This window comes from Heterodontus francisci, chromosome 12 (genome assembly GCF_036365525.1).
Source record: "Heterodontus francisci isolate sHetFra1 chromosome 12, sHetFra1.hap1, whole genome shotgun sequence".
Lineage (NCBI taxonomy): Eukaryota > Metazoa > Chordata > Chondrichthyes > Heterodontiformes > Heterodontidae > Heterodontus > Heterodontus francisci.
Window position 1 is genome coordinate 26,513,723 of NC_090382.1, and position 12,486 is coordinate 26,526,208.

A 12,486-nucleotide genomic window follows, 5' to 3' on the forward strand; every position below is an offset into this window, starting at 1 on the left:
ATTTAAAAGCTGACTGCTGGGAACTAAAGAGAAAACCTATAGGGTTAATCAGGGCATACCCGCTCAATGAAAACGGGACCCTGATGGAAAGCACAGCAGAACAAGCTGTGGCTTTAACTGCAGTAAGAGTGAGATCCAGGAAGCTTACTACTGCAAGTGCAGGAAAAGTTAGTAGGATTCCTTAAGGCTATCAACATTTTGTGTTTGAAGGGAAAGTAACCCCTTGCCCCTCGAGTGGAGCAAGCAAGCCCATAATAATTTTCAGGAACTCAGGGGCCACTAGATCCCTTTTACTGGGAAAAGGCCTGACCTTTCTCCCAGAGAGTGCAGTGAACACCAGAATGGTGGTGAATGGTATTGGAGGGCAGTGTATGCCTGTACCTGTACACCGGGTGCATCTGGAGTGCGACCTAGTTTCAGGACCGGTGACTGTAGGAATTGTCCCTAGTTTGCCTGTGGACGGGGTTGACCTGCTCCTAGGTAATGATCTGGTGGGGGTGAAGGTGGTAGCGCCCCCAGTAGTGAAAGAAAGACTGCAGGAGGTCAGAGAGACAGGGCAGTGGCAGGAGACGGACCCCTGCAGTTTCCCTGAATGTGCAGTGGATCAGACCATGATCAAACCAGCTCCCCCAGAGGAGACTGAATTGGCACTGCAGGCAGATGATCAGCTCTGTCTGTCTGAGACTTACTTTGGAAAGTTTGGAGATCCAGGGAATGAATTAAATGGCATTTCCCGAGGTGAGGCTCAGCGAGCCGACCCAGTATTGCAAGAGTTAGCACAGACTGCCCAGTCTGAAAGTGAAGCAGAGGGAGTCCCTGATGACTACTATTTAAAGAATGAGGTACTGATGAGGAACTGGAGTTCTCCTCACAGATAGGATTGGACAGTGGTTCACCAGTTAGTGGTGCTGCAGAGGTACTGGCGAGAAATATTAAGAAGGGCCCACAAGACTACAGTGGCTGTACATGCCAGTATATGAAAGACGAAAGCCCGCATAAGACAGCTGTTTGACTGGCCAAAACTCCATAAAGATGTGGTGGAGTACTGCAGGAGTTGCCACATGTGCCAGGTTGAAGAGAAACCCCAACCTACAGTGAAACCTGCACCCCTAAGACCCTCCAGCAGAGGGCTGGTGAACTGTAAGGGACCCCACTGAGAACAAAAGGGGACAGGCAGGCACAAGTGGGGCAAAAGGTTAGAAAGGGAAGGGGAAAAAGCAACCAAGAAGGCAGGTTAAAGGGAATCCGGGAAGAATCCCGGATGAAAACCCCTACTCTCTGGTCAAATGTGAAACGTTAGACCCCACATCCTCCTATGTAAATGAAAACACTAGAGACACCCCACCAGAGTTGCTAACAGCATTTGCAGGAACATGCAGAGACAAAGAAAGACCTCTAGGGGGCAGAGAAACCATGAGGGTGATGCCTCACCTAGCCGAAGTTCCACAAGGGAGTGCAGTAGAGTCTGCACAAATGCCTGCAGGCAGGAGTGTCCCAAAGGACAAAGGGGAAATTAGCAAAGAATCATCCCCACAGTCAGGAAAAAAGTGAACCACCCATTGCCTGAAGTCAAAAGCCTTTGCATGACTCAGCAAAGCACTGAAAGAGAGCTCAGGATAGACCTGCCCGCTACTGACTGTCCTGAAAAACAAATTCCAACCTCAGGGCAAAGTAATCCTAACCATCTCAAAGACCCAAAGCAGCCACGGAAATGGGCAAACTGAAGAAAAACTTCCTCAAAGAGCCACATGTTTAATGGGATGCCAAAAAGTAGGCAATTAAAGCAGCAGTGGCACCAAGAAAAGATAGGTTGTAATATGTTTTAGGATTTATCAATGACTAAGAGAAATGCATGTTTTTCTTCCTGTATCTTATATTTTGTCTCGACCCTTTTAATGAAATGCGCTTTTCTCAAATCACATTTCATTCCGCTGGGTATGGAGGTGTCATGAAGGCCCCCATCTGCCAAGAATGAGGTGTGTCATATGAGCATTGATTTTTAACTGTTGCTGGAGCGAGGAAATAACTTGTTGAACAGATCAGCTGTGGCTGGAAAAAAAATTTGCATAGTAACAGACGGTGCTTGTGTAGACACACGACCATTCCCTGACACATTCTCCACAATGGATGCTGATCACCAGACAGTGAGGGGGTGGGGAAGCACATTCCAGGACCTGTTGGGATGATGCAATCCACAGGGGCCAGGACTGGTTGGACCAGCTGGTCACATGAATAACTGGCTGTTCCAGGTGTTTTTGAACTAGCCACAGAGAGTTTGAGGAGAAAGACTGTTTTCTCCTGGACTGAGAAGAACTCTCCTGTCTGCTCCCATCTCTTTCTCACAAGCCTCTGAATCCACTGAAGACACATGAACCCAAGAGAGAAAAGTCTCCTATAGCGAACAAGGTTTAAGAAGAATAATGAACCCCAACGAAAAGGAAGATTGATCTACAATCAAGGACTCTACAGTGATCTCGAAGAACCGTAACAAAATTCTTCAGATATTGCCTCAAACTTTTCACTTTATTTTTCTTCAGCATTTTTCTGTCTCTATATGGGTGGGTGTGTCATGTATCCGTAGATGCCAACTAAATTAGAGTTTAAATTTAAGTTTAATAAATTTCAACTTTTCTCCTTTAAACCAAAGAAAACCTGCTTGTGCTGGTTTCTTTGCCTTATAATTGGAAAGCGGTGAACAAGGATTCACCAAGGGGGAGCTAAAAACATGGTGTGTTTAAAATTAAACCCTGTTACAGTAAGACCAGGTGAAGGCTGAGAGGGAACCCTAGACACCGTTCTCACCTGGTCATAACAAAAGCCAAGGTATCACAATTGTGTGGGACAGGCTGGATGGACTAGAGGGTCTTCTCCTGTTCGTCGGTGTTCATATGTAAATGATTTCTCGATCAGCTCTTCAGTGTTGGTTCCCCCATTGCTAAGTTCTCTTGCAAACCTCACTTGTATGTTAGTGACACAGGCAGGTGAGCTGACAGTCACAGTCTTCTCCAGCTCAAACCAAAATTAAACTCCCACGTAAAACTGAAAGCACGTATATTATACAACAATAAGTTTGCTGTGTGAAGACAATAATCTAATCCCAGCGCCCGAGTGGAACATATTGGAGTTCCGCTGCCACGCTTTCTAATGTAATCGGAGCTTCTCAATTAGATTACTGCCTTGTAATCACTCCTAGGTATTAAATATAAACAAGTGAAATCTCTCACTAATTCGTCATCTCCTTCCATTGTCTCCTGTGCTTTATTGGATGTGTTTCCTTCCATTTGTTTTGCTCTCGTGTTTCATGAAACTCTTGCAGTAACCCCGACAACTCGTGAGTCAGTGCAGCACCTGCGGTAGTCCAGAGCCTTGCAGATCAGGGGTGGCCACAGGTTCTACCCCCCATGTCTTCCCCTCCCATCAGCCTGCATCTGTCTCAACCAGGGTGTAAGTTGTGGCCTCTGCACTGCAGAAGTGGAAAAACAGCCAGGGGATTTCTGGTCTTGATCGCAACAATCTCTTCTGGGACATGGCAGACCAGTGTAGGATCCTGCAGCACTGTGATGCACTACAGTTGAACAGTCTTGTCTAGGTATATACACAAAGAAGGCTAACTGGGTGATGTGCCAAAGGGCAGCAGACTCTGCACCACAGTAAGAGTCTGTAACTTCACTAAAGGAACTGTGAGAAAAACATTAAAAAAGATGCACATTAATTATGGCAGTCCTGCCATCCATCTTCCTTGCCCTCCATTGTTATTTGGCACCACAATGTGTAGTAAGACTGAGGACCATGCTGAGCTTCAACTGAGCTGTGTGAAGGGTTCCAGTTATACAGTTAACTCTGCATAATAAACTCTCAGCTGCCAATGAAAATGGTGTCTATCAGAGGCTTCTGGGATAGCAGCTATGGCACGCTGTGCCTATAAGTTAGAAGCTTGTGAGCTCTAGTCCAACTCCGGAGACTTGAGCACATAATCTCAGCCAACGCTCCAGCGCAATATTGAAGGAGTATTGCATTGTCAGAGGTGCCACCTTTCAGTTGAGATGCTAAATCAAAGCCCAGTCTGCCCTCTCAAGATCCCATAACACTATTTGAAGAAAAATAGGAGAGTTCTCCTGGGCACTATCAACCAAAATCACAAAAATAGAGTTTCCAGTCATTATCACATTGTTATTTGTGGGAGCTTGCTGTGCAGTATGGCATATCTTACATTGCAACAGTGACTCTTTTTCATTGGCTGTAAAGTGCTCTGGTTTTGAAAAATGCGATAGAAATACAGGTTTTGCTTTATATCACAATGATTAACAGATTCCAGAGTGGTTTGTTCAAAAGCACAGGCTACAAAACACCTGTATCCTAAGTTGCGACCAGCTCAACAATATCTCGATTTTAAAATGTTTATTTTTAAACCCCTTTTGTCAGATTCAAAGTAAGGTACAGTATGTTTTATAGAAATACCTCTCCAATCTTAGTATTTGTCAGTCCCAAGGTACGATTCCTGATGGTTAATTCTGCAATCCAACAATCCTCTTGGTGTTATGTTCACAGGGAGGGTAGGTTCGACAATCAGGCAGTGTGGTTATCATATCTCGGACCTGCATGCCCTTTAAGCACAGCTTTTTGCTGGCATCAAGGAACAGGGCTTTAACTGAGTTCACTGATATCAGGTAGAGCAGCAGTTCATAGAAATATCAGACATAAAAGCAAATATAGGCCATACAGCCCCTTGTGCCTTCTCTGACAGTCAGTAAGACCATGGCTGAACTTTGACATAAACTCCACTTTCCCATGCTATCACCATATCTCTTAATTCCCTTTGTGCCCAAAATTCTATTGATCTCAGTGTTGAATATACTCATCAACTGAGCATTCACAGCCCTCCGGGGTAGAGAATTCCAAAGATTCACAACCCTCTGAGTGAAGAAATTTCTCCTTATCTCAGTCCTAAATGGGTGACTTCTTATCCTGAAACTATAACTCTGTGGTTTAGACTCTCCAACCAAGGGAAACATCTTACTTTGAGCAATTCCTGCATCTCTCACCCACCCACAACACAAGAGAAATTTAAAAAAATAACAGCCTGGGTTCCTGCTCCTGACCATCATCTAGTGACTCTGATGGAAAATCAATATGCGCAGACAACTCTATAAGCCTTATTGTTTTTTTCTTAGAGCAGAATTGAGATTGTGTCTCATTGAACTGCTATGACTTTGAACTGACCGACATTGATTCCTGTTCAAGCAACACTGTGATTTTAAAATTCTCATCCTTGTTTTCAAATCCCTTCATGACCTCGCTCCTCTCTATCTCCATAATCTTTTCCAGTACTACCACCCTCTGAGATTTCTGTGTTCCTCCAATTCTGGCCTCTTGAGCATCCCTGAATTCAATGGTTCTGCCATTGACGGCCATGCCTTCAGCTGCCTAGGCCATAATTTCTGGAATTCCATCATCCAAACCTCTTTACTTCTCTCTCCTCATTTAAGACAATCCTTAAAACGTACCTGTTTGTCACCTGACCAAAGACTTCCTACTGTGGCTTGGTCTCAAATCTTGTGAAATGCCTTGGGATGTTTACTACAGTAAAGGTGCTATATAAATACAAGTTGTTGTTGTGTTTATTGGGTCACATTTGCTACAGTCAAGTAACCTAGTGGCGATGTTTCTGAGAATATATATCAAATTTGGGTGGAGACCTCCATGGAAGGAGTTTAATACTGCATGCAATTAAACATCATGTAGAATTGATTTTTGACCAGAATCCTTAAAATCTTCACATAATTGATGAGAAGTCATTGGGAATAAAGTAGAAGAGTCAAAAGTTTGACTAATAATCAGAAAATGCTGATATACGCTGGTCTCCAAGTTTTTGAAAGAGAAGAAGCTGATCTTTCTTTCTCTTTACAGTTGCTGACTGACCTATATATTTCCAGAATTTTCTATTCCCAACTTTTGAAGCTTATTCTTTGTTTTTATATTTACAGAGCATTAATCAAATAATTATTTTGGCCACTGAAACTCAGAAAAGAGATATTGGCTTTGGAAAGGGCTGCATTGCAGTTTCACCAGCATGTTTCCAGGGTTTAAAGTGTTAAATTCTGACAACAGGTTGTCTAAACGTGGCTTGCGTTTCCCTGAGTTTTGAAGGTTGAAGGGTGATCTAATTGATGACTTTAAAATGGCAGGGTAGATACAGAAGAAACTTTTTCCTCTGGTGACAAATCCAGTACAAGGTGGCACAATCAGGCCATTTAGGAGTGAAATCAGGGAGCACCTCCTCACACAAAAGATAGTGGAGATCTGTAATTCTCTGGCCCCAAAGGATGCTAGTATGATTGGTGCTTTCAAAACTGAGCTTGATGGATTTTTGTTAATAAGGATATTGAGGGATATGGATGTGGGTACATGGAGTTAGGAGAAGGGGTACACAAAAGAGGAGAGCTAAACAAGGGACTATAAAGGTAAGGGGAACAAGGGGATGGATGTGCGGAGACAAGTAAGGAGAAGTGGAGCTAGGAAAATTGAGGTGGTTGGGGAACTGGCATAGGTAAGAAAAGAAGGGGAGCTAAGAGAGGGGACACAAAGGAGGGGAGCAAGAAGAGAGGATATATAGGAGTTGAGGATATAAAAGAAGTGGAGGAGGGAGAGGGGAATGGAAAGGAGGGAAGTTAAAGGGAACATAAAAGAGAAGGGGAGATAGGTGAGGGGAGATAAACTTGCTGTGCCACCTTACTTAGTGTTATCTGCAAACTTGGATATACATATCACTATTCCTTCGTCCAAATCATTGATATGTATGGTGAAAAGCTGAGGCCGCAGAAGTTCTGTCATCGACCTGAAATGTTAACTCTGTTTCTCTCTCCACAGATACTGCCTGGCCTGCTGAGTATTTCCAGCATTTTCTGTTTTTTGTTTCAGATTTCCAGTACCTGCGATATTTTGCTTTTGTACAAGGTGAAAGGAACTTGCTGCAGAATTATATGCTATGCAGTGTCACCGAGCACTCCAGGGTGCCAGAATAAGCAAAGACATTTACTCAAAATTACACTGAGTGATGTTATCAGAGAAATGCTGAGTGCATTCAGATTAAATTCCTCTCTCTCTGCCATTTTAATGGAGGCAATAGCCCATTTAAAATAAATGGAGAGGGGAACTTCATGTGAGCATGTAATGCCTTCACACAATAGCATCACTGACAGTAATTTCCAGTATTTAGCTGGTTATTCTACAAAGCCTTGTTACTAAACATTATCCGAGTATTGCATCCTTTGGGAACAATTATGTGCACTAATGAATGTTATTTTGACAATACCCATCACTGCAACTATCCAAAATCATATAATTTAATAATTTTTTTCCAGAGTTAATTACAGCTTCGTAATTACAGGACAATAACAGTAATCTTCAGCGTTTCTCACTGTTTTGTTTGTGCTCTGCAGATATCTTTATAAGCTTCGAGATCTGCACCTGGACTGTGAAAACTATACTGAAGCTGCCTACACACTCCTCCTGCATGCCAAGCTGCTCAAGGTTAGGAACTTTTCCTTTTAATTTAAAAACACGCAGCACTGAGTGTAGAGGTGGGAAAGGAGCCAGTGTTTAACTATTCACATCCAAATGCTCCATTTGATGAATCATCGTGCAAAACTGTGGCAGATGGAGTTCAATAGCGGAAGTCATCCACTTTGGACCTAAGAAATATAGATAAGAGTATTTTCTAAATGGTGAGAAGTTAGGAACTGTGGAGGAGCAGAGAGAGGGGTCCAAAGATAAAACTGCTAAAAGCTACTGGACAGGAATGCTTTATGTCAAGAGGGATGGAATAAAATGGGGTGGAAGTTATGTTTGAGCAGTACAGAGCTCTGGTTAGACACCATCTGGTTTAGCTGTGTTCAGTTCTGGACACTGTACCTCACGAGGGATATTTTAGCCTGGGAATGGGTGCCAAGCAGATTCATCAGAATGATATCAGGGTTAAAAGGGTTAACTTAGGAGGACAGAGTGCATAGTCTCAGGTTTGTATTTCCTGGAATATATTGGAGTAGAGGTGATCTAATTCAGCTGTTTAAGATGATCAAAGCAGTTGATAGGGTAAGTAGAGAGATACCATTTTATTTGTTAGGGGAGTCCTAAGCAAAAGGGGGAATAACCTTAAAATTAGAGCTCGGTCCTTCAGGGGTGATATCAGAAAGCACCTTTTCACACAAGGGTATTCTCTGCCCCAAAAGGATGTTGAGGCTTGGGGGCCAATTGAAAGTTTCAAATCTGCGATTGGTAAGATTTGTATTTGGCAAATCTATTAAGGGTCACGCGACCAAGGCAGGCAGACGGAATTAAAATGCAGAGCAGCTATGATCTAATTGAATGGCAGAACAGGTTGTGGTGCTGAATGGCTTACTTCTGTTCTTACAAGTCTTCCTGTATAGATCAACCACCTCCAATTCTGGTTACGTATATTTTTCTCGCTTCCTCTGTCAAATCTTACTGGTTTCTCAAATACTGACTAGTGCTCCAGTGGTTGGCCATTCCTCCAGGAGGTCGAGACAGGATATACCGCAGCAACTCACCAAGGCTTCTTCAGTAGCACCCTATCTCCCAAACCCATGACCTCCATCACCTAGACAAGGGCAGCATGTGGATGGGGACAGCATCACATCCAAGTTCCCCTACGAGACACACACTAGCAGAACTTGGACATATATTGCCATTCCTTCATCTTTGCTGGATCAACCTCTTGTATCTCTCCATCCAACAACACTGTGGGAGCACCTTAACCACTTGGACTGCGACAGTTCAAGCTACAAGCTCAAGAGCCACTATCGATGGGCAATAAATGCCTGCCATGTAAACGATGCCCACATCTCAAGAATGAATTATAAGACAGTGAGTGCTGGAAGGCATGTGGCCATAAACGGAGAGGAAGATCAAACCCAATTCCTGTCCTTGGCCAGACTCCGTGCATACGCAGTTTCGAGCAGGAGTCGCTGGGTAGAAGGTTTTACAGTCCCCAACACAAGGGCACAAAGCCAATTATGGAACCCCATTTCTGTCCTGATGGAGATCAGCTGACTCAACATAAAGAAGGCATTGAACCGGGCACCATCCTCGTCTAAAACAGAAACAGTAAAAGCTGGAAATACTCAACAGGTCAGGCACCATCTATGGAGAGAAAAACAGAGTTAGTGACTGCAATTTTAAGTTGGGCGGGAGGCCCTGCCCACTGGCCATAAAGTTGGTGGTGAGCCCGCCTCTGCCTGCCCTGGGAAGCCATGCCGGAATTTTTCACTCCCCAGGCCCTTAATTGGTCTTGGGCGGGACCTCCACCTCCTTGAGGCAGGAAGTCCTGCCTAATGGAGCTGCCGTCTAATCAGTGGGCCAGCAGCTCGTAGTCCCAGCAGTGTTACCAGGAGTGGTGGCCACTGCTGGGGCGACACCCAGCCATCGAAAGCAAGATGAAGGACAGCCCCGGAACTCAGGTAAGTTTTGAGGCCTCACCGGGGACAAGAGGCTTTCCCCGGCGATGCAAAGGGGGTCGGTTGGGCGTGTGGGGGGGTTAGTGTTGTGCGCTGGGAGCAGTTGCGGCTTCGGGGGTGGGCTTCGGGGGTGGCCCTCCGTGGGGCACAGGGTGCCCAATCAGGAAGGTCCCCCACCCATCCTGCAAGAAGGCCACCTGGTTTTACCAAGTGGGGTTCTTGGGGCCTTTTCTGTCCAGCAGCTGAGGGTAAAATACCAGTGGTGGCGGGCAGAGGCCTTTAAGTGGCTACTTAACGGCCTTGATTGGTCTGGGGCGGTTGGACCATTTCTCGCCACCGCCGTGCCACTTAAAATTGCAGCGGAGGCGGGGAGGCATCGGGAACAGCCCTCTCTCTACCTCCCACTCAAATTTGTGCTCCCCCCCCCACCACCAGCCTGCTCGTTAAGGAGGGGCCATAAACTTCCAGCTAATGTTTCAGGTCTGTGAGCTTGCATCAGAACCATCCTAGTCTGTTCTGTTCATCTACCCACAACATTAACCAGGAGAAGCTTCTAATATTTATTATTATTTAAAGTAAGACAGAGTTCTTTTTCGGGTATATAAAGCTCTCTGATTCAATAGAGAGGTTTACAGACAACTGAGATAGCATTGCACAAGGGCATGGATAGTGTTGATTATTGGGTAGTTATTGCCAATACTTTATAGCTTTTATTGGCCAAAGTAGTTTCAATATAAGTGGTATAAAGCTGGCCAGCATTCTAATCACCCACTCTTCTCAATCTCCTGCTGGTTGAGGTGACTCTTTCTGTTTAATCTAATTCAGCAGGGGAATGGGAACCTAAAATGTAGTGCCAGTGTACAGGATGTTGAGAGCAGTGAGGTCAGTGATAAGGTTACAAGGACGCAAGAGGGCACTGGCAAGCAAGAACCTGGTTTAAAGTGTGTCTACTTCAACGCCAGGAGCATCCGGAATAAGGTGGGTGAGCTTGCAGCATGGGTTGGTACCTGGGATCTCAATGTTGTGGCCATTTCGGAGACATGGGTAGAGCAGGGGCAGGAATGGATGTTGCAGGTTCCGGGATTTAGATGTTTCAGTAAGAACAGAGAAGATGGTAAAAGAGGGGGGGGTGTGGCATTGTTAATCAAGGAGAGTATTACAGCGACAGAAAGGACGTTTGAGGACTCGTCTACGGAGGTAGTATGGGCCGAGGTTAGAAACAGGAGAGGTGAGGTCACCCTGTTGGGAGTCTTTTATAGACCTCCAAATAGTTCCAGAGATGTAGAGGAAAGGATAGCGAAGATGATTCTCGACAGGGGCGAGAGTAACAGGGTAGTTGTTATGGGGGACTTTAACTTTCCAAATATAGACTGGAAATACTATAGTTCGAGTACTTTAGATGGGTCAGTTTTTGTCCAGTGTGTGCAGGAGGGTTTTCTGACACCGTATGTAGACAGGCTAACCAGGGGCGATGCCACATTGGATTTGGTACTGGGTAATGAACCCGGCCAGGTGTTAGATTTAGATGTAGGTGAGCACTTTGGTGATAGTGATCACAATTCGGTTAGGTTTACCTTAGCGATGGGCAGGGACAGGTATATACCGCAGGGCAAGAATTATAGCTGGGGGAAAGGAAATTATGATGCGATTAGGCAAGATTTAGGATGCGTAGGATGGGGGAGGAAACTGCAGGGGATGGGAACAATCGAAATGTGGAGCTTATTCAAGGAGCAGCTACTGCGTGTCCTTGATAAGTATGTACCTTTGAGGCATGGAGGAAGTTGTCGAGCGAGGGAGCCGTGGTTTACTAAAGAAGTTGAAGCGCTTGTCAAGAGGAAGAAGGCGGCTTATGTTAGGATGAGACGTGAAGGCTCAGTTAGGGCGCTTGAGAATTACAAGCTAGCCAGGAAGGATCTAAAGGGAGAGCTAAGAAGAGCAAGGAGAGGACACGAGAAGTCATTGGCGGATAGGATCAGGGAAAACCCTAAGGCTTTCTATAGGTATATCAGGAATAAAAGAATGACTAGAGTTAGACTAGGGCCAATCAAGGATAGTAGTGGGAAGTTGTGTGTGGAATCAGAGGAGGTAGGGGAAGTGTTAAATGAATATTTTGCGTCAGTATTTACAGTAGAGAAAGAAAATGTTGTCGAGGAGAATACTGAGATTCAGGCTACTAGGCTAGATGGGATTGAGGTTCACAAGGAGGAGGTGTTATCAATTTTGGAAAGTGTGAAAATAGATAAGTCCCCTGGGCCAGATGGAATTTATCCTAGGATTCTCTGGGAAGCTAGGGAGGAGATTGCAGAGCCTTTGTCCTTGATCTTTATGTCATCATTGTCGACAGGAATAGTGCCGGAAGACTGGAGGATAGCAAATGTTGTCCCCTTGTTCAAGAAGGGGAGTAGAGACAGCCCTGGTAATTATAGACCTGTGAGCCTTTCTTCAGTTGTGGGTAAAATGTTGGAAAAGGTTATAAGAGACAGGATTTATAATCATCTTGAAAAGAATAAGTTCATTAGCGATAGTCAGCACGGTATTGTGACGGGTAGGTCGTGCCTCACAAACCTTATTGAGTTTTTCGAGAAGGTGACCAAACAGGTGGATGAGGGTAAAGCAGTGGATGTGGTGTATATGGATTTCAGTAAGGCATTTGATAAGGTTCCCCACGGTAGGCTATTGCAGAAAATACGGAAGTATGGGGTTGAAGGTGATTTAGAACTTTGGATCAGAAATTGGCTAGCTGAAAGAAGACAGAGGGTGGTGGTTGATGGCAAATGTTCATCCTGGAGTTTAGTTACTAGTGGTGTACTGCAAGGATCTGTTTTGGGGCCACTGCTGTTTGTCATTTTTATAAATGACCTGGAAGAGGGTGTAGAAGGGTGGGTTAGTAAATTTGCGGATGACACTAAGGTCGGTGGAGTTGTGGATAGTGCCGAAGGATGTTGTAGGGTACAGAGGGACATAGATAGGCTGCAGAGCTGGGCTGAGAGATGGCAAATGGAGTTTAATGCGG

At 44.8% G+C, this 12,486-nt stretch overlaps 1 protein-coding gene across 2 annotated transcripts in view; it reads left to right on the forward strand.

Annotated features, from left to right (window-relative positions):
• Positions 1–12,486, forward strand: part of LOC137375787 (dedicator of cytokinesis protein 2-like) — a 690,449-nt gene that overhangs the window by 516,204 nt on the left and 161,759 nt on the right. For both annotated transcript variants that reach the window (XM_068043220.1, XM_068043218.1), the window contains exon 37: positions 7,440–7,530. In XM_068043220.1, the coding sequence (XP_067899321.1) occupies positions 7,440–7,530 (91 nt within the window). The remainder of the gene's footprint in view (positions 1–7,439; positions 7,531–12,486) is intronic.